This window comes from Vombatus ursinus, unplaced genomic scaffold, assembly GCF_900497805.2.
Source record: "Vombatus ursinus unplaced genomic scaffold, bare-nosed wombat genome assembly UNPS02007612.1, whole genome shotgun sequence".
Lineage (NCBI taxonomy): Eukaryota > Metazoa > Chordata > Mammalia > Diprotodontia > Vombatidae > Vombatus > Vombatus ursinus.
In genome coordinates this window covers 5,162,048-5,184,451 of record NW_020947390.1, presented here as the reverse complement: position 1 = coordinate 5,184,451, position 22,404 = coordinate 5,162,048, and the positions used below count along the sequence as shown (strand labels likewise).

The 22,404-nt window shown below is 35.5% G+C and overlaps 1 protein-coding gene across 3 annotated transcripts in view; it reads right to left on the bottom strand.

The window, feature by feature from the left end:
- DYNC2H1 (dynein cytoplasmic 2 heavy chain 1) overlaps positions 1 to 22,404 on the bottom strand; it is a 363,910-nt gene that overhangs the window by 87,638 nt on the left and 253,868 nt on the right. For all 3 annotated transcript variants that reach the window (XM_027849539.1, XM_027849541.1, XM_027849540.1), the window contains exon 83: positions 4,634 to 4,750. In XM_027849539.1, the coding sequence (XP_027705340.1) occupies positions 4,634 to 4,750 (117 nt within the window). The remainder of the gene's footprint in view (positions 1 to 4,633; positions 4,751 to 22,404) is intronic.

The following is a 22,404-nucleotide window of genomic DNA, read 5'->3' as shown; positions in this document are numbered from 1 at the left end:
GTAGTAGTAGTAGTAGTAGTAGTAGTAGTAGTAGTAGTAGTAGTAGTAGTAGTAGTAAGTAGTAGTAGTAGTAGTAGTAGTAGTTATAGTAGAAGCTTTTATTTACGTGTTCTCTTTCATAATAGAATGTAATCCTTGAAAGCAGGTAAGGTTTTTATCTTTCTTTGTATTCCAGAATTTAGCACAATGCTCGTTGCAGAAAGTGCTTAATAAAAATTTGGTCATTAGATATGTAATCTTGAACAAATGAATTGATTATAAAGACATTTTGTTCAATAATATTTAATTCCTAATTGATTAGGCTCTTCATATGGAAAAACATGTATTCATAGATTAAAATTCTCTGCCTTAATTATATTTTAAAAGGGATCTTCAATTAACATATAAGTAATAAAATCTCAAGTTGACATATAAGCAGAAGGGAAAGAACTCAGCTAGAGGGAATTATTTTATTAATTCATTGCTTTTGAACCACAATGTAAGATTTCAAACACCTTCTATGTCATAAATTGTAAGTAAGGAAATCTGACAGGCCTTGGCCTGAGCCAGGGATGAGGGAGGGGGAACTGTTAATTTTTCTAAATGAAAAAATTATAACCATAAAGTTTATGATAACAAAGGGATACAGAAATACTGATTACTAAAATGACTTTTCACTGAGCATGTTTTAATTTGAAAAGACTACCAGGGGAAATACATTCCAAGTTATTATGTTGGTCCAAAAACATTGTCTGAGGTAGATGATTATGCAGAATATTTTAGGAGCAAATGTCAACACTAGTACAATGCTGAGATTGCTGCTGGAGTATTTAACATTGCACACAATTATAAAGATCCAATGTGGATGTCATCTGAGAAAAAATGACCAAATTAGAACACCTATGGATTAAATATAGTGCACAAATTACATCTCTATCCAAGTAAAGTATAGCTCTTTTAAAGGCCTGTGGATTCCGAATAATGGGAAAAATAAAGCTTGAAGTTGTTTATAAACTATTTTTTGCTTCTTTTACTCCTATCCTTGCTTCCTCTCAACAGAGGATCTCACTTCATACTCTACTGTGAAAATGGAGGCCTTTGTGAGCACCAACTAGTCCCTGTTTGTACACTTCAAACTCCCTTGTCATTACTTCTTTCTCTCTTCCTTAGATCCAATTTCTGATAAAGAGGTAGTACTTCTCATACAGATCCATGCTTCTACTTATGACCTAAACTTATCCCCTCTGGTCTTATTCAGGAGCTTTGCCCCTTCAATTATTTCCCCTTTCTCTAGCCTTTAATCTCTACCTATATACTAGCTCATTTCTTGTTGCTTATAAATATACCCAAGTTTCTCTATGCTTAAAAAAAAAACACACAACTAACCATATAATAACAACAAACAAAAACCCAGGTATCTTACTATATTCTTCCTTCCTTTCATAAACTCTTAAGAAAAAAAAGCAATCTATACTCATTTCCTCCCCTTCCTTTCCTCATCCACACTTCTCAACCCTTTGCAAACAAATTGCACACCCAACCACTCAAACGAAATTCCTCTTTCACAGATTATTAAAATTCTTTTGATTGCAAATGCCAATGGAGCACATTTCATTCCTCACCTCTGCCTCTTAAACAAGTTTTCTTCCTGTCTCAATTCATTTCCACGTAGTAAGGTAAGCTTTATCTGATTTCCCCCAGTTATTAGTGATCTTTCCCTGCCCTCAAATTATCATATATATAGTTATCAATTTATATGTCACATCCCCACCCCAACAGAATGGTAAACTCCTTGAGAATAGGGATTGTTTTTTTAGTTTGGTTTTGTCTATTTCCAGAGTTTTTGAGCTCAGTGCCTTGAATATAGTAGTTGCTTAATAAATGTTTGCTGAATTATTGGATTGGATGGCCTTGGGAGAAAATCCTTTACTGTAAAAAAATTAGTTGGTGATAAGCTACCACAAAGTCATAGGAAGAGACACTTTGCTATTCAAGACCCAAAGGGATTCATTTTTTTAAAGGCCCATCTTCAGCAAACGTGTTCTGTTCTTTGGATAAAATGTACTAAAAAAGATTATTGGACTAAAAGAAAATTATTTCCAATCCCAGTATGTTAATAAATTGTTATATGATCTTAGGTAAATTACTTAATTTTATTAGAAATTTAATTGAGATTCCCACATCGGCTAAAGTATGAATGCACTGTAATCTTGTCCATATGGGGAACTCTTGATGTGGAAATTCATTCTACCATTGTGGATCTGCAATGACTTTGTGACTTAAATATATTAAAGAGTTCCCTGGGGACATCAAGAAGTTCTGTAACTTGCCTATAATCACAAAGCTAGTATCTGTTTGAGGCAGAGAACTCAGCTCTTCCCAAATCCAAAGCCAGCCCTCTACACCCTGTGCCTGTTTCTAACTCCTAAAAGTGTAAATAATAAAGATCATGTGAGCCATCTGATAGCCTACAAAAAGCTAGGGTATCCACCCCACCAGTTCATGGAAGGTCAATCAAGATTTATTAAAAACCTCCTATGTTCTAGGCACTGTGCTAAACACTGGGGATACAATTAATAAAAAGAAAATAATTTCTTTTTATTTATTATTATATGCCCTCAAGAGCTTACAATCTAATGGGGAAGAAAACATGTTAACAAATATATACAAATCAAGCTATATACAAGATAAATAGGAAATAATTAAAACAGGGAAAGCAATGGAATTAATAGGAGTTAAGGAAGGCTTCCTGGAGAAGGTGTGGTTTTAATTGGAAATTAAAGGAAGCCATAGAGGTCAGTAGTCAAAATGGAGAAATGAGAGCATTCTAGGCAGTCAAACAGTCAGAGAAAACGGTAGGAGCTGAGCAATGAAAGGTCTTGTTCATGGAACAGCCAGGAAGCCGGAGTACATGTCAGGGAGTGAGGTGTAAGAAGATTGGAAAGGTGGGGGGAGGGGAAGTTTATGTATTTGCTCCTGGAGGCCATAGGAAGCCACTGGAGTTTTTGAGTAGAGGGATAACATGATCAGACCTGTGCTTTAGGAAAGTCATTTTCATGGCTGAATTGAGGACACACTGGAATGGGGAGAGACTTGAAGCAGGCAGACCTACCCACAAGCTACAGCAACAGTACAGACTGAGATGACAAGGGTATACACTAGAGTAATGTCAGAGGAGAGAAGGGGGCATGGTCAAGAGATGTTGCAAAGATGAAATCAACAGGCCTTGGCAATAGACTGGATATGGGAAGTGATGGATAGTGAGGAATCCAGGATAAGTCCTAGGTTGCAAGCCTGAGGGACTGGGCAGATGGCATTGGCCTTTACAGTAATAGGGGAGGTGGCAGTATGGGGAGTGGGAGGGAGGATCTTTGGGGGAAAGAAAATTAGTTTTGTTTTGGACATACTGAGTTTAAGATGTCTTACTAGACATTCAGTTCCAGATATCTGAAAGTCAGTGAGTGACTGGAGAGTAAAAACCATCAGAGAGATTGGGACAGGACAGGTAGATTTGAGAATCATCACCATAGAGGTCGTAATTCATCTATGGGAGCAGATGAGATCACCAAGTGAAGTAGTATAGAGGCAGAGGAGAAGAATGCCCAGGACAGAACCCTGAGAGTCAACTGTGGTTAGAGTGTATAATCTGGATGAGGATCCAGCAAAAGAGATACAGAAGGAGAAATCAGATAGATAGGAGGAAAAAATAACTATACTTCATTCCAAGGGAGCTAATTTAATTTCTTCTTATTCATATATATATTTAAGCTATCCTACCTAGCAGGATTTGAGATGTAAAAATTCAAAACTAAGAATCTAAGATAAAATCTTCAGAGATACTCAGGTAAGCAGAGAGAAAACAATCCTTGCCCTTGAGGAGCTTGCATTCTATTAGGGGAAACAATAAGTAAATACAACTTATATACAAAAAAAATTACAAAGTAATTTTGCTGGGGACGGAACCAGCATTTGGGAGGATAATGAAAGGTTTCATGTGATAGGTGGCATTTGAACTGAATTTTGAAGGAAATTAGGGAATCTAAGAAGCAAAGGTAAGAAGAAGTACATTCCAGGTTTGTAGAAAAGTCTATGCAATAGCACAGAGGCACAAGTTGGAACTTCATGTATGAGGAAGTACAAGTATGTTACAGTGGCTGTAACATAGGGTATGTAAAAAAGATTAACATGTAGTGAGCCTGGAAAGTAGGCTTGAGCCAGGCCGCGAAAAGTTTTAAACACCAAAGAGAAGAGTTTATATTTGATCCTAGAGGTAATAAGGAACCACTGGACTTCTCTAGCAGGGGGACAATATGGTCAAAATGGTACTTTGGCCCTGTACAGAGGGTATACTTTTGGGAAGGGAGACTAGAACAAATGAGACCAATGACGACGGAACTGCAATAGTCTAAATCAATGGTGATAAATGAGGGTCTGCACTAGGATGATGGCAATGTGAGAGTGAGAACACAAATGTGACTGGTACAGAGGCAAAGACAATGAAATATAGACATAAAGATAGAGAGACGGACATGACCAGTGCTAGGTGGTGGTTCATTTCACAGATATGGACGATTTTCAGTCTTTTAGTAAAAAAGACTGATGGAAGAATGGAAAAGAGACTTCACAGGTTTTATTGTAAAACCACAAAACATACCTGATTAAGTTTCTTCCACAGATTAAGAACAGGAGAAAGTTCATTAGACCAGATTTCTCTATCAAACTTGTAACCAGATGTTACTGATCTACCCAGGATTCTTAATTGTGAAATAACCTAAATATAGAAAAAGAATAACAAAGAATAAATACATATCTCTCTGTGTATACATATACATACATATGTTTGTATCTGTAGCAATTAAATTTTAAAAAAATTAAACACATCACAATCAGGTTTTAATCCTACTTTCCATTTTTCTTCTCCACTTCTGCAGTGTTTAGTAAAAATTATACTAGGACAGATTTTCATGAAATAAAAAAGCAAGAGTGAGAAGTAGACTAGGTTATTTTGATACTTCAGTTCTAACTTGCCTTTAAAGGATCTTTTTCTCAGAAAATTGGCCACTGTCTAATGAATATTTTTGGCCATAGCAACTGTCAGCCTTTTACTATGGTATTGTTCTGAATCAATATACTAATATTTAATGTAAGTTAAAGTATGGAACCTTAAAGAATTGCAGTAATTAATAAAAAAACAGGAAAAGATGAAGATGACAAAAAGTATAATAAATATTTTAGAAAAGTTCTATATAATTACTAAAATTTGTAGGTATTATTTGAAACATTAACATCTGAAGTTCTAATATCTAAGGCACATTGATTTAAAACTGCCTATCCAACAATGTGTACCATGAGATTACTTACATGTAAAAGATGCAACAATAAAAAGTACTAGTCAATTACTTAAAAAAAATCTTTCTTAAATGATACTATAAAGGTCTATTTGGCTTTTAAAAGAACCACTTCCATTCTCATCTACAATAGCTGCCATGCATATATGCAAATTAGATGTGTGGGATGGTGGGACAATGCATTAGGAAGTACCATGGGTTTGGAGTCACATGACCTGGGGTTGCATTGCGGTTCTATAACTTCCTACCAGTATTACCATGGGCAAGTCTCTTCATTTCTCTGGGAGTCAGTTTCCTCAATAGTAAAATGGGTGGTTTGGACTAGATGACCTCTAAGGTCACTTCTAGTGTTAAATTTATCCCCCATTAGCTCATGAAATAGAACATAAATAAGGCTTTCCAGTATGCAATCCAGACATTTCATTAACTTTTCCTTTTTAAAAGATGAAATTGGATTTTTTGTTTTATAACCACCTGCCATTTTAATAATTTATCTAAGAATCATCCTTAATTTTATCTTGGTATAAATAATATGAGCTTGAAGACAGTGGTCAAAGTATTTAACTATGTCGTACCTGACACAACTCTACAGTGATTTTTCTCTAAATATATTCATATTCATATATCTACTACTGTAATTGAGATATAGTTGGAATAACGTAGATGCAAGGAGAAAGACGTATTTTCATAAGTCAATACATCAAAGACCAACATTTATTGAATGCAACATACTTATTAGTTTTCTGTTTTAACTTCATGAAAGATGTTGGTTGTTATTCTTTTTTTTTTTAACACATTGTACATCACTTCCTGTTCTGCTAGGTTCTCATAGCAGCAAAATTTGTAATAAAAATGAGCTCCATTAATCTTTTGGAATGAATGCACTACTTAATTGTTTAACAACCACAATCATACAGTTATAGTCAAGTTACTTCTGAAGTTTTTGATTGATTTTCTAATCTTAAAAATTGTGATGATGCAGTGTTTCATTTTCTTGCGTTTCTCTGATAAATTATTTTCATTTGCTTTAGCTGAACCTTATAACAGCAACTAATTTATCAGACTTGCTAGACCACAAAGCATCACTAGTTGGTAGTCAGAGGAAGTGCTATTTTAACTCTTGAAACATTTGCTATCACTTATTCTTGTTTTAAATTTGTCAAACATGACAGAAAACAAATAAGAATTTGAGTGAAACATTTATCAAGGAACAAGGGCTTCATTTTTTTAAAAATGTAAGTACAACTATAACTTTAAGTAACTTTACCACTGAAAATAATTTATCACTTATATCATCATAAATCATCTGAGGTACCCCACTATAAATGTTATTAAAATGGAACATATTCTAGGACTTGTACTACCTATCATTTAAAATATGTAACATTAATATTTGTAATTGATTTAATTAATACATTTTTTGCAATAAATCATGTTATATTAATACCATTGTATAGTTATCTCTTAAAAATTGGATAAGAAAATTGCAAGTTTGTATACCATCTGTGTTAAAAGTACAAATTCGCAACTTCTATCAATTGCAATGTTTTATTTGTTGTTTACAGAGACAAGATTGTCATTAAAGAAACTCACTTATATCTATAGTGTCTTAAGATTTATAAAACTATTTCCTCAGAAAATCCTGTAAGGTAGGTCTGAGTTAAGACTGGAAAAACTGTGTGGTACAATATAGTAGAGGAAACGGATAGTCGAGGCAAAGGATACTGAATTTTATTTGGTAGATGATGTTTTGATGTACCTGTGATCTACAACATATGAGTACTGCTACCCACACTGCAGATCCCAACCTGTCTATGCCTGCCCATCCTGGTTGTAATATTCGTCTATGTGCTCTCATCAATCCATCAGAAAAGGTCTACCCCTCATGTTCCAGAAAGCCCAGATCTTTTGACACTGCAAAGCTACCTGCTAATTAATCCTTTGTTTTCATTAACTGAACAATCCATTTTTTCCCAGTCACACATTTTCTCTAATGACATCCTATTATGCCACTTTTCCTACACAATTGCTTATCATAAATGTGTTGCAGCCTGCTCATGCCAGTCATGTGCCCTCTGGGTGACCTAAACTTCAAATCTTCAGAGACTGGTAGAACAACAATCACAGTCATACAGAATTAAAGAAAAAATATTGATGTTGAAAGAATGAGCCTTTATTTCAAGGAGCAGCTGGTAGGCCATTAAAAGCTATAAGCAATTTTCTTGACTTTCTTTTTATTTATTTATTTTAATTTTTAGGCAAGTGGGGTTAAGTGACTTGCCCAGGGTCACACAGCTAGTAAGTGTCAAGTGTTTGGTCTGAGGCTGGATTTGAACTCAGGTCCTCCTGACTTCACGGCCGGTGCTCTATCCACTATGCCACCTAGCTGCTCCGCCAATTTTCTTGTCTATGCATAGTGTCTGCCAAAAGATAGACACACACATATATGTAAACATGTGTGCATGCACACATGCAGGAACTCACACATGCAAATGAGATGGCTCTGTGAGTTAGTCATTCAATTGAATATCACAGTCTGAACAGTAAATATTCATGATCCACTTGTTCTTTTGTCATTGAATGATTATTTAGGGGGCTCTGCAATATTCCAGCATTTTATACAATCAGACTATTGAAATCCACAAAGAAGAACACTTGAAGGATTCCACTATTTATTGGGAGTCCTTTTGCAATTTGAACTGTGCTGGAAATCCTCTATCACAATGACACACACTTTTAGTGAGCACACATTTAAAATATTTTCCATTTTTTGTCAATTTCTTATGTGTCCTCTAGTTTTATCCTTAAATGCCCTCAATGCCCTGGCTTAACATAAGCCTAGTCGAGTTTTTTTTTTTTTTTTACATAAATTTGTTTTTTCCCTTCACTGCTTTTTGCTATGCATAAGATGTTGAAGAGAATGTTTTTATAGTCTATAGTACTGCCTTTGGCTGTCAAATCTCTAGGTTTGGGACAAAGACCAAGTATTTGCTGGTTGTGACACTTTGTATTCTCTTTTGATTATCTATTATGTCTGTTCTTCAGGAAATGGAAATGAATATGCTGAATACAGTGCTTGAAGATTTGGAAACCTGTGTCATTGTCCTTTTAGCCACATTTTTGGCATCAACAGCTTATTTAAGTAGATCAAGCTGGAGTCTCCTCAGTTTCATGCCATATCTCCTCATCTTTTTCCTTCTTTCTTGTTTGTTATAGCTTTCGATGTAGTAAGTTTGACTATACACAGCCAGCTGACTTGGAAATGACTCACATTTTAATCAGTCTTTTCCAGTCTATTAAAATATAATCAATTTCATTATTTTAAAATAATTTGATGCTTACCATGTCTAATGCATTTTCAATCTTTTCTTGAAGAAAGTATGCACATTACATAGATATCAAGCTGCTGGTTATTCTCTAAACCTTTAGGATCTCTCACTTCGTACTCGTGAACAACAACAAAAAATATCACTCTTCTCTACGTGCACTTTTGAATTAATGTCACCAAAACAGCTAAGCAAAACCAACTTACAAAGTGCCTGGTATCATAAACAATATTCCATACCCATGAACCTTCACCTCTCTAATGAAAGGGGGGAAGAGATGCAATTCCACAGTATTATATTTTCAAAGGAATTATCATAATCACTATAACCCAAAGTGGCTAAGTGTCCTATGAAAATAATGTTCTTTATTGCTTTTACACATACAATAAAAACAACTCTGCCAACTTCCTTATCTGTCTCTTCTTGGAGAACCTAGGAGACAGATCTGCATTTAGCTGGATTTTCCTTTTGTCTTCTGGTTTCATTTATGGCAAAAATGACAAAATGTTATGCTTCAGTTCCTCCAGTAGCATGTCTACTCATTGGTCATCGAACAAAGACTCCACATTTAGAGTTAGCACAGTTAAATTAAAGCTTGCAGATGGTCCAAAAAGATGTGATTCTGAGTTCTGCCCCCTTGTCTTTGTTACTACAGACTCAGAAAAGGACCACACAGGACTCAGGGGCATTTTGTAGGGAGGGAACTCAAATCTATACCCATAAGAAGAATAATCAGCTGAAGAAACCGAAAATGTTTGTTGCCTAAAAAAGAGATGATTTAAATGTATTCAATTGCTTCAACAGTTGCTCTATAGAGGAAGGATTCAATTTATTCTGCTTAGATTCCATGGCAGTACTTGGGGTAGAGATTCTGGGTTTGTTATAAAGTGAGTTTTGGGTTTGTTATATAAGAAAAATCTTCCTAACAACTAGTGTTATCCAAAAGGAAAACAGATTGCCTTGGTAGACAGCAAGTTCTCCATCACTGAAAGTCTTCAACCAGAGACTGAATGATCACTTGTTGGTAAAGTAAAGAGGATTCCTTTTCAGACATGAGCTGGAAAAGAACCTAGTTTTGAGAGTTCATTCCTAATCTAAGATTCTATGATATAACTGCATTATCTGGGTTCAACATACCCTTTGTGGTAGGAACAACATCCGAACCCTTTTCCTCATGCAAGTTAGGATAGTTTTTCAAACAGTCCTTGAGACTTGGTTGGTTCAAAGGACTAAAGACTCAGGCCACTGACATAAATTCCTGTTTTCCTGAGTACAACACAACTATGAAGGGTTCCAGGCATGCTCTGATGCATTGCTGATGGAAAATAATGTTCAACTCAAGCAAGGAAGTTTCATCTCAGATGAATCATCTCAAGGCATCTTCAATATATATTCTTGTTGAATACCCTTCTCCCACTATGCCTAAGTAAATCTCCTTTTTTAAACTGATAAATGACCTATGAGTATCTCATTTTGTTCCAATTTAATATATGAATATATGCTACTATATAAATATAAACTACTAGGGCACTGGTCTGAGTCAGAACCAGCTCAAAACAGACTTCCAATGTTCTTTCCCACTATTCCCTACACCAATGGTGTCAAACTCAGAGTCAAATCCCTGCTGCATATTGATTTAGAAAACCACAAATTAACATTATCTATGTTTTATTGCATTTTAATTAATTTTGTTAAAATTTACCAATTATATTTTAATTTGGTTTGCACTATAGCTTTGAGGCATGCGGACTCCTGGCTGTGTGTTTGATACCTCTACCCTACACAATATGTTTGAGCCAAATTAGTTTAACTTACTGCTCCTGACTTTTCCACTTCCACATATTTTCTTTGACTATTTCCCCATAAGCAATGCATATATATGTGTGTGTACATATGTATACATATGCATATATAGATACAGATATACACACACGTGTATATATACACATATACATATATACATGCATACATACATACATACATATATGTATAGATACATATACACAAGACTACCTTCCTTACTAGTTTTTTTTTTAAGTCAAATTAGGTCTGCAAGTGGCTTGGAGACATACTCCATTACATGCATTATGGCATTTAAATGAGAGGCTAATTAAGTTCTGAGGTTGTGGAAATGATGCTAAATAGTTTGCATTCTAAAAACACTTAAGTGGATATGGATGAGTATAATGCCTACAATAAGAGTAACATTTTTAGTCAAATCTTCAAACAAACTAGGAATGGGTTTCACTAGAGGTTCAGAGTTAGAGAGAAGGGTGAAGTTTTGCCATTTCCTCATGCTCTGGAGCAGAAAATAAGCACTCACTACAAACAGATTAGTCAAAGTAATACAGGGAGGATGGAGATGCTAAATTTTGGAGTCAGAAAGACCTGGATTTGAACTGTGCTTTCACTTGCCAGCTGTTTGACCCTAGACCAGTTATTCAGCTTCTACAAGGCCCATTTTCCTCATTTTTAAAATGGGGACATCAATCATACATGCCTTTCAAGTTTATTGTAAGGATCAAAGTGATTTGTAATCCTTAAAGAGCTTTGAAAATGTGAGTTATTATGGTATCACCTATCCCAAAGGAACTATGGTACAGAAAATACTTATAATCAAGAAAATGCAAGACATGCAATTAAAATAATTTTCCCCTTAGATTTGGAAGTGAAATAAAATTGTGAGTCTTTATCTAACCATTAAGGTAACCAGGTTAGAGAAGTTATTTTAGGAAATTTTTTAGATAGAGAAAGGAAATTTTTATCACAATACAGATGCCTAGTCATTTTCTGAGGACCAATCTAGCTAAGCACAGGGAGGTACACTGCTAGTAGTTCTATATTATAGTACCATGTGAATTATAGAATCATTTGGAAGAGATCCGAAGGGACTTTTTTCACAGAATCTCAGAGATGGAAATAACTTCAAAGATCAGTTAGTCTAACCCCTACTTGAATATGAGACTCCTCTACCATGTCACCATTATTCCCTTCTCTCCACTCACACAGCTACCACCTTAGCTCCTGCACTCATCGCTTCTTGTCTGGATTATTACAATAACCTCCTGGTGGTTTCCATGCTTTTAGACTCTCCCCATTCCAGTCTATCCTCCACAAAGTGCCAAAGCATAGATCTGACTCTGACTCCAGAAGTCAACAAATTCCAGTGGATGCTTCTAAGATTAAATATAACTCTTCTGTTTAGCTTTTAAAGCCCTTTACAACTTCATCCTAACCTGTTTTCCCAATCTATATACATTCTTCCCCTTCTTGCTCTCTACAATCCAACAAAATTGGCCTTCATTCCGTACACCACTCTCTCAGTTCCTTTACACATTTGCTAACACCCATGACAGGGTGGGAAGATTGTACAGATTGAAAAGAGGTACAACTATGGTAGTAGTGATGGTCAGAGATTGTTAGAACGGAGCTGATAGCTACTAAGCTCCCCTAAGGGTGGCCACCATCATCATCTGACACAGGCAGAGAAGAAGGCAGCAACCAGAAGGAAAGAAAAGCCTAAACAACAGTGGACATTCCTCACCTCTGCTGTGAAGCCAAGCAGTTGAATTGAAGGGTATCTTCTTTCTCCTCCCAGTTTTTCGCTCTTATATCCATCTAGAGAGATTCAACCCTTAGAGTATTCAACTCCCTTTCAGCTGATTGTTCACAGTTGCAGGGATGATTCTGTTATAAGCATCATTTACTTGAATTTTAAAAGTTCATTCTCCACTGTATTGTTTAAAATGGGGGCAGCTAGGTGTCACAATGGATAAAACTCCATGCCTGGAGTCAAGAAGACCTGAGTTAAAATCCAGCCCCAGACACATACTATCTGTGTGACTCTGGGCAAGTCGCTTAACTCTGTTTGCCCCAGTTTCCTCATCTGTAAAACGAGCTGGAGAAGGAAATGGCAAACCACTCCAGTAACCTTGCCAAGAAAACCCCAAATGGGATCATGAACAGTTATGACGACACAACCGAAGAGACTGAACAACAACAAATTGCTGCATATGAATTCAGTTGTCATCCAAGTGCGTGAAGGAGGTGGCTATAAGGATTTTTTATATTTCATAGTACGCATAAAAGACCATCTATGTATGTTTCATAAGCTACTTATTCAGTATTAATTTTATAACTCTTTTAACTCCTCAACAGCAGAAAGATTTCATGTGAATCTGAGGACATTTTGCTCCCCTTATGACTAACCTAGCCTAAACTTAAGTGAGGTAGGTCACTGCAGTTCCTTGATCCTAAAATACCTCCCACTTCCCTAGTACTAAGGAGGGTATGGAAGGAATGGGAATCAACTAAGAGAAAAAGCCAGCCCAAGTGGTATGACAGGTCAAAAACTCTCAGCTCTACATCTTTTTGGTTAAGGAGGGGAACACTAAAAGCTTTCCATAGTGACATTTAGAAGTTACAAGTGGGAATTCTTCCTAAGACAGGAAGAAATAGTATTTATTTATTTATCTTTTCTCCAGGTTTTAAATTTGTGTTAAGACCCATTTTGCAGGAGATTTTTAACAGAGAAAGAGGATCTCTACAAGCAATCTGAATCTAAGAAGCCAGTCAGCTGGAAACTGTTCTGAAGACCACACCCAGACCAGAAGGCTGCATCAGATGGTGACTAAGAACCATACGGAGCCTTAAATGTACAATTTTTTTTTTTTGCTGTTTACCTTTTCTCTTTGTGTCTTTTATCTCTAAGATCTACTTACTAAAGGGGACTGCCCCTTTGGTTGTGTCAATGCATTGACTAATTTTTTTCCTTTCCCCCTTCTCACATTATTACCCATAATAAGCCCCAAAGTTATAAAATGTTTGTAACATCAGTTAGTGATTCATTGAGGAGATTTTTGTCTCTCAATAGAATCGAATGTGAGAATGTGAGAAATTAATTTCTCTCATACTTAATAACTAATTATTTAATCAGGACTAAGGTTTTTTTTTCCCCATTTTCTACTTCCTCATCCAGAAACCAACCAGTGTGAGAACTCTCTCTTAAAGATCTATCCAGGCCAAGATCTAAAAAGATAGTAAAAGAAACTCCGAGTTTGAGTTAATGCTCATTGTGTTTGCTCAGACATGTCTGGGAAAATGTGGATTCTCCCTTCCTACAAGGTGATATGGAAATCACTAAGTTAAGATCTGGGTGATCCAAGTCACAGACCCCAAAGACCTTCATTTTATCATAGCCCTCCTGCCATTATAATATTTATTCTCTTGCTGACCAATCAGAGTTGATTTTCACCCACAGGTGCATCTTTTTTTCAAAAGACTTTGTAAATATCAAAGGTTCAAGAGGTTCTGTCTCTTTGGCTACCGAGAGGACAATAAGCCCATTTTTGTTGACTGCTTTCTACACGTAGTCAATAAAACCGATATTAATTTGCCCAGAAACGTAGTTTCTCAGAACTTTTTCATCTTTACTGTCCTTTGCTAATCCATAGCTCTTTCCACTGCACTGTAATAGGCTTTGATCTCTGTAATGCATTCCTTAAGACTCCTGTAAAAGCTGGTGTGCCTTACTAAAGGATATAGAATCACAAAATCAGAGTAACGTAATTTCAGAGTTGGAAGGGATCTCAGCAACAACCTAGTCACGCCACTTACTTTAAAACTAAATCTTTTTATGCTATATTCAACAACTAGTCAGCTAGAAAATATTTTTCTCCCTCCTCAGGCGGTCATTAATTCCACTTTTGGATAGCTCTAATTATTAGAATTTTTTTTCTTTACATTGTCTAAATTTTCTTTTTTGCACCTGCTACCTATTTGCTTATAATTCTTCTCTCTAGTCAATCAACGGATGATTCAAGGATTAAGATATGCCAGACACTACACTAGATAGTGGGACACAAAAACAAAAAAATGTTTTAAAAATTCCTTTCCTTAAGTTTATTTGTTACTGGGGCCAGAACAGGGTGGGGTGGGTGTGTGAATATAACCTATATACACATAAGCAGGAATAAATTATATGCAAATTAATTGCAAGGTATTTTGGGAAGCTGGAGGGCCCAACAGCTGGGGGAATAAGGAGAAACCTCATGTACCTAGGCACTTGAGCTGAATTTGAAGGAAGCCAGGAATCATAAGATTGTAGACTTAGAATTACAACAGCCCTTAAAAGCCATCTAGCCCAAACCCTTCATTTTACAGGTGAAGATTTTAAGAGGTGAAGGTGAGAAGGGAGTAAAGTGCAGGCACTGAGGTAGGGGAGTTTGGAGGGCCTGGCGGGGGCGGGGGCAAAAGAAAGGAGACAAAATAGTGTGTGAAGAACCATAAGAAGAATAGTTTGCTTGGACTGATGAATGAGTAAAGGTAAGAGATGGGAAGGTGGCCTGGCTGTAGCCCAGCTGTGTAGGGCTTTAAATAACAAACCAGGGGTGAAGTTAAAGGGAAGTTGATATTTGATCCTAGAGACAATAGAGAGCCCCTAGTAGAGGAGTGGCTTGGTAAGAACTTTGCTGCAGAAAGAACATTGTTGTATATCTGTAGTTAGGGGGCGGGACATGGATGATGATTTAGGACAGGAGCCTGAGGACTAGTCAGACAGGCAGGTACAATGAACTCCATTCCATCTTCTACATCACAGTCCTTCAAGGAAGTATCTACAGAGAGCAATGTGCTCCTGCTGCCTTTTTTCAGGTTAAACATACCAAGTTCCTTTCAATAATTCCCACAGAGCACGAACTCAAGTCCTTTCACCATCCTGTTTGATCTGCTCCAGACACTCTTCAGCCTATCAATGTCATTTGTAAAACGTGGTGTCCATCATTAACACACTGTTGGTGACACTGCAAATTGGTTTAACCATTTTAGAAAACAGTATGAGATTTTGTGAAACAGAAGACTAAACTTCTAATATCCTCTATTTCAGAGATCTCACTACTGGGCATTAACTAACCTTACGCAACACTTTCTCAGGTAACAAAAAAAAATTGAGAGACTTGAGATAAATGTAAAGACTAGACTAATTCAGACTTTTCTGAATCACAAAACTCTAATACTTGATAATCAATTTTCCCCCAAAGTTCCCACCATTTCTACACCAGCAACCAGTTCCTTGCTAGTGGTGACAACCAGCTATAGAACAGAATTTCTCTGGGATGCTTCTTTCACCTTTTGAAAGATGAAATTATCATTCAGGTAAATTAAAAAACAACAACAAACATAAACAAAGTCAGATACTTTGTTTTGAGCAGTGCGGTGACTTGAACAGATGTTGAGATAATCAAAGTCCTCCACTCCAACTATATCACACCTCTTTTCTAGGTTCATAATCTTTCCCTTAACTCCTCATCTAATTTCTCTTTCTGTCCATGCCTATGACAAAATCAATTCTCTTATATCTACCTATATCTAGCTCCACTGATCTCTGGCCAAAGGAGCTAAACCATGTTCCCCCATTCCCCTATCCTAAAGATCATTCCCATTCCTAGATTTCTTCATATGAAGATAATTTCTTTCTAGATACATGAATATAAGGTTGATTTGAGATGAAAGAAAATAAAACCAAAGTGGGGTCAACATTCAAAATGCAGAAGTAAGTGAAAAGCTCTGTAGCCCATCTGATGAATTTTCTGACTGAAACTCCATCTTCTGACTGAGCATTTTCATTAGTTGTCACCTATCCCTAGAATACTCTCCCTTCTCATCTCCACCTCCTGGCTTCCTCCATGTCTTAACTAAAGTCCCACCTTCTGCAAGAAGTTTTTCCCAGTTCTCCTTAATCATAGGCCCTACCCTCTGAGGCACCCCCAACTCACTCTATATTGATCTCATTTGTTCACGGTTATTTGGCACATTGTCCCCCACATTAGACTTTTGAGCTCCTAGAGAGCACGGATTATGTTTTTGTCTGTTTTATTGTTGTTCTTGTTGTTTTGGTATCCTCAATGCTTAGGATGGTATCTGGCACATAGTAGGCCTTTAATAAATGCTACTTGAATGACTAACTGAAATACACAGAAGTAATAGAAAAATGCAGGGATAAGAAAATTAATATTTAGAAAAGTAAGTCTTAAGGTCCTGAACACATTATTTCATTGAGCTTTCTTACTTGTCAGAATTAGAAACTGCTCTGAAGACTTGATCAGAGCAGGTGAAATGGCTCAAAGGACTTAAGTTATTGAATATTAAAAGGAGAGTTCTCAAATAGATGAGCATAGCTGTAAACTGAAATTACCAGGCCAGAAATGTTCTTGACTTCAATGGTTTTGGTCCTATTATTCACCCTTTTAGCAGCAGCCAGAGGGCTGAGATCCACATAATTCTCTGCTTAATTCCTTCCCATTTTAATTGGCAGGGATTTATGAAAATGAGTGAGCAGAATTACATGACACGAATAACATTTTTAAAATTCAGCACACTGTTTTACTTTGTGTGCTCTTGTTGAAATAAAGGTTTTTTTTTTTTAATTCAATTCAACAAATATTTAGTAAGAACCTACTACGTGCATGGCACTGAATATACAAGGAAGAAAATAATACTGGCTCTGCCAGGGATATACAACCCCTATCTATGGGTCTACATTCTCCTAGGAAATATAACATGTACAAAAATAAGTAAATATGAATGAATTTCAAAAGAGATACTAACTGGAAGGATCAGGATAGACCTCATATAGAAAGTGGTCCTTAAGTTATCTTTCAAAGGAACGGATATTATGGGGTGAACAATAAAGAGGAAATGCTTTCCAGATATAGAGGATGAACAACTTTTGCAAAGTTATGAAGGTGGGAGATGGAATGTCATGTACAGATAACACTTTCTAGGCCAGTTTGACTGGAAAGGAGTACATGTGAAAAGCAGAATAATATGAAACAAGGCTGGGTAAGTAGGTACATGACCAGATTGTAGAGCTCATTAGATGCTAGACTGATGGCTTTATAGTTTATCATAGAGGCAATGGAGAACAAATGTTTTTTAATTGGGGAAAGGGGGAAATTGTTTTAGTAATATCACAGTTGTGTAAAGAATGGACTGGAGAGAAAAGAGACTGGAAGCAAAAACACTAAATAATTAGGAGACTAAAGAATATTAGTCTAAGTTCTCAGATGAAGAAATTAAAGCCATCTATAGTCATATGAAAAAATACTCTAAATCATTATTGATTAGAGAAATGAAAATCAAAACAACTCTGAGGTACCACATCACACCTATCAGATTGGCCAACATGACAAAACAGGAAAATGATAAATGTTGGAGAAGATGTGGGAAAATTGGAACACTAATGCATTGTTGGTGGAGTTGTGAAATGATCCAACCATTTTGGAGAGCAATTTGTAACTATGCCCAAAGGGCTATAAAAATGTGCATACCCTTTGACCCAGCAATAGCACTTCTAGGGCTATATCCCAAAGAGATCATACAAATGGGAAAAGGACCCACATGTAAAAAAATATTCATAGCAGCTCTTTTTGTGGTGGCAAAGAATTGGAAATCGAGAGGATGCCCATCAATTGGGGAATGGCTGAGCAAGTTGTGGTATATGAATGTAATGGAATACTATTGTGCTATAAGAAATAATGAACAGGGTGACTTCAGAAAAACCTTGAAAGACTTGTCTGGTCTGATGCTGAGTGAGGTGAGCAGAACCAAGAGAACGTTGTACACAATAACAGCCACATTGTCCAATGACTAATATTGATAAACTTAACCCTTCCCAGCAATACAAGGATCTAAGACATCTCCAGAGGCCTCATGATGGAAAACATTATCCACATCCAAAGAAAGAACTATGGAAGTTGAAGGGCTATTTTTTTTTGTCTTCTGTTGAGTTTTGTTTCTTCTTTCTGATGGTTCCTCCTTTTGGTTTTAATTTTTACTTACATCACTAATGTGAAAATATGTTTAATAGGAGTGTATATGTATAGCCTATATCAGATTGTGCACTGTCTTGGGGAGGGTGATGGGGAAGAAGGGGGAGAAAAATTTTAAACTCAAAAGCATATGGAAGTGATTACTGATAAATCAAAATAAATTAATAAAATTTAAAAAAAGAATATTTGTCTAATTGAGAGATGATGAGGGACTGAATCACAGTAGAGGTTGTGTGATTACTTATTACTTTCATATATGTGAAAGATGCTGTGGAGGTATATTTTTCAGGGCTGCTATATAAGTCAGGCAAGATCACATGCTCCATGTGTTTGAATGGTCAGTAACATAAAAATTGTCAAAGAAATACCATAAAGAACATCATCAGAGGCCCTATAAGCAGAAAAAGGGGTAGTAAGAGGCATGGAAATATAATAAAGGGCCTACAGGCTCCCTTAGTGTCTATACAATGTCAGCAGATCTAGAGCATGGCCCTTCATCCATGAGTGGACTGACCCCCTAAGGAGGACTTAAAGGGTGTTAACAGAGGACACAGGCAAGAGTCTTATAGAAAAGGTGTGGATGTGTTATAATCTATACCACCACAGGGAAAACCTATATTAATGAGATCACAGATACATCAAAGTAGTCACAGGTTGTTTTGTTTTGTTTTTTTTAACTTTCCTGCACCAAAGTTAATCCCATGATGTTTAACAGACTTTAACTGACTTTATGGTGATTCTCTTTAGCCACTAACATTTTTAAAATATCCTCTGAGAAACTGACATTTAACAAGCAATGAGGCATTGTGACAAACCACATTTAAACAAACATATTATATGAAGATGAAAGAAAACTCTAAAAAGTTAAAGTGAGTCATATTCTGAGTCTCTGAACAAAAGAGAAGATTTTTATAGCATTTCTACATGAAGTTAATATACTTGCATTATAAATATTTTTAATTTATGTCTTTTGGTAGAAATGTATATTCTAGGCACATATCTACACCAATTTTAATTTATGTTGGCTATTTGTAAGATGAGATTTTACTCAAGATCAAAAGTAAAATGTACAGATGGCATACACTATGTCAAACATGTGAATCAGCATATTTTTCAAGGGAATATGATTTTAAAAGATTGAAATTCATACTGCAACTAGTGAATATATTAATTTTTAAATTCACTCCATTATTTTCATTCATTATAAAATATACCACGTTCAACAGTTAATGGTAGCTAAGTACTAAATAACTCACACCTGGTACTAATTACTAGATTTTATGAATTTTTTTAGCTGTCTTTGTCCCACAGAGATTCAATTTAAGCTTTAATAAATTAAGAAGCGTTGTTGTATTTTGCATAATTAATGCATCTAAATTTCTATAGTTTCATTTGTTGCCGATGTTAATCAAAGAGAAAATCAGATTATATTTTTGGGGTTCTTTGCAAATTTATGTTAAATGACTGACAAGACTGATAAGGATAAGACCTCTTTCATCTTCCTTTCTCTCATTCTTCAACTTAAGTCCCTATCCATTCTCTCTTCTTCCTCAACTTGAGGCACTGAGATGGCAAGTTACCAGTTCAGCATCACACAGCCACTACACGCAAAAAAAGGACTTGAACCCAGGTAGTCCTGACTCCAAGGGTGACCCTTTATCCAATACACAACAATACCTCTCATTTGGAAATATTACCGGTTTACAATCATGTGTATGGAACGCCAAACAGTAAAAATGTCATCCTTTTTTATGCAACAATTACTTAGTTTTGCCACCAGTAACTGAATAACTAAAAGTACAGAAATCAATAGATACATAAATATTGATAATCACACTTTATAACTATAGGGAAAGGAGCTTACTCTAAAATTACTTACTTATACCCAGAATTTACAGATAATAAAATAACACATCTATTCATCCCTAGTAGGAAAGTCATACAATATTTGGGGACTGCAGCTGGGGAATGGGGTGTCAGTAGCAGGCTTAAGGCAAGCTATGCTAAATTATTTTACCATAATAACTTGAAATTAAGTCTATATCAAATCCTTCAGAATTAATTTATATGTGATAAACACAAACTCAAAATTCATAGCAGAAAAAAATCAACTATTATATGATTGTTTTTGAATTTTGTTTAGCTGTTATAGATTTTATTTCAGAGAAAACCACTAAGCTAAATATGAATTACAATAATAATCTTACTGAATATAGTTATTTGAAATTCAGAATTTATTTTAAAACAAGAAAACCTATTCCTATTTACTAATATTCCTACATGACTCTAAAAGTTATGAAGATTCCAAACTATGAAGTAGAATGAACAATTTAATTTTACACTATTATTTTTAATCATCATTTTCTTCCTTCTTCATAAAATTAATCATTTTACAACTTGAACTATCACAGTCAACCTAACTCCCTGATATATATCTATATCTATATCTTTCTATCTATCTATATACACACACACACACACACACACACACACATATCTATCTATCTATCCATCCATCCATCCATCCATCTCCCAAATCTCTCTTCTAACCTTCAATTCTGCAGACAGTCACCTATTGGACATTTTTAGTTGAATGTCCAGCAAAACCAGAACTTCCCTTCTTCCCAGTTATCTTATTTCCCAGAATCACAGAATGTTAAAGTTGTAAGGAATCTCAAAGGTCATCTAGCCCAATCTGTGCAAGGAGATCCTCCTGAGGATTAGGGTGTGAAGTGAATTGCTCAAGGTCACAGAGATACTGAGTTACAAAACCAAGACTAAGCTTTCTGACTGCAAGTCAAGCACTATTTCTATGACATTGTGATTAAGTTTGTTTTTAACTGGAAAACCTCTGCAACTCTCAATTTCCAGAATAATGGTATAACAAACAGTGGCTAATGCCTTCATGCCAATGCTTTTAACCCTTTCAGTAGAGGATAAAATTTTAAGTTACATCACTTGTGATAGACAAATGGGGACAGGGCTCTTTTTTTCAGACACAAGTAAACAAACCAGTTTCAGTAGCTATTCAAAATGTTATCAAAATTTTATTTTAATCTTTGTGCTCAATTAATGAGCAAGATTAAGTATTTACTAAAGCTCCAACATTTTCCTAACTTATCTGGGAAATTTACAGGCCAAACAAGACAGGGTCCTTGCCTTCACATGATTTACAAACTTGTTGGGAAAATAAGACTTGAAATCAAGAAACAAATAGAGACCAATCTTTCTCATACAATGATTGTAAAAATATAATGTAGAAAAATAAAAAGATGAAGCTGAAAGATTAACAAAGAACTTTGAATATCACTAATTATTACATATATTTTTCTCTTTGGATATTATTTAGGTTTCAGAAGGCAATGGATACTATAACAGCAAGATGGTTCAAAACCTAAATTTGTTGTTTCTCTTAAAAAGCACACCTGAAGAAGTTACCACAGATAACTAGGTCCTGATTAGTACAAATAATGAGTCCTCTGAAATGACTGAATGTATCTGAATTCAGAACATTTGAAGATATATTTATATAAAATATGGTATAATAGTGATTTACAAACCTGAAAGCACTATAAAAATGATGGTAATAATATATGATTTAAAATAATATTTATATTATTTACATATCACATTTATATGATAAAGTATTACAATAAATACTTTAACATCATTAATATTGACGATAATATGATATTATTTAGTAGTAGCATTTATATAGCACTCTAAGGTTTCCAAAGCACTTTAAAGATATTGTCTCATTTTATCCTCTCAACAATCTCCTGAGAGGTGAGTACTATTATTATCCACATTTTATAGAAATGAAGCCAAACAGAGGTTGTGACTTGTCCAGAGTCACACAGCTAGTAAGTATCTGAAACAAGATCTGAACTGAGGTTTTCCTGACTCCAGGTCCAGCGCTCTATC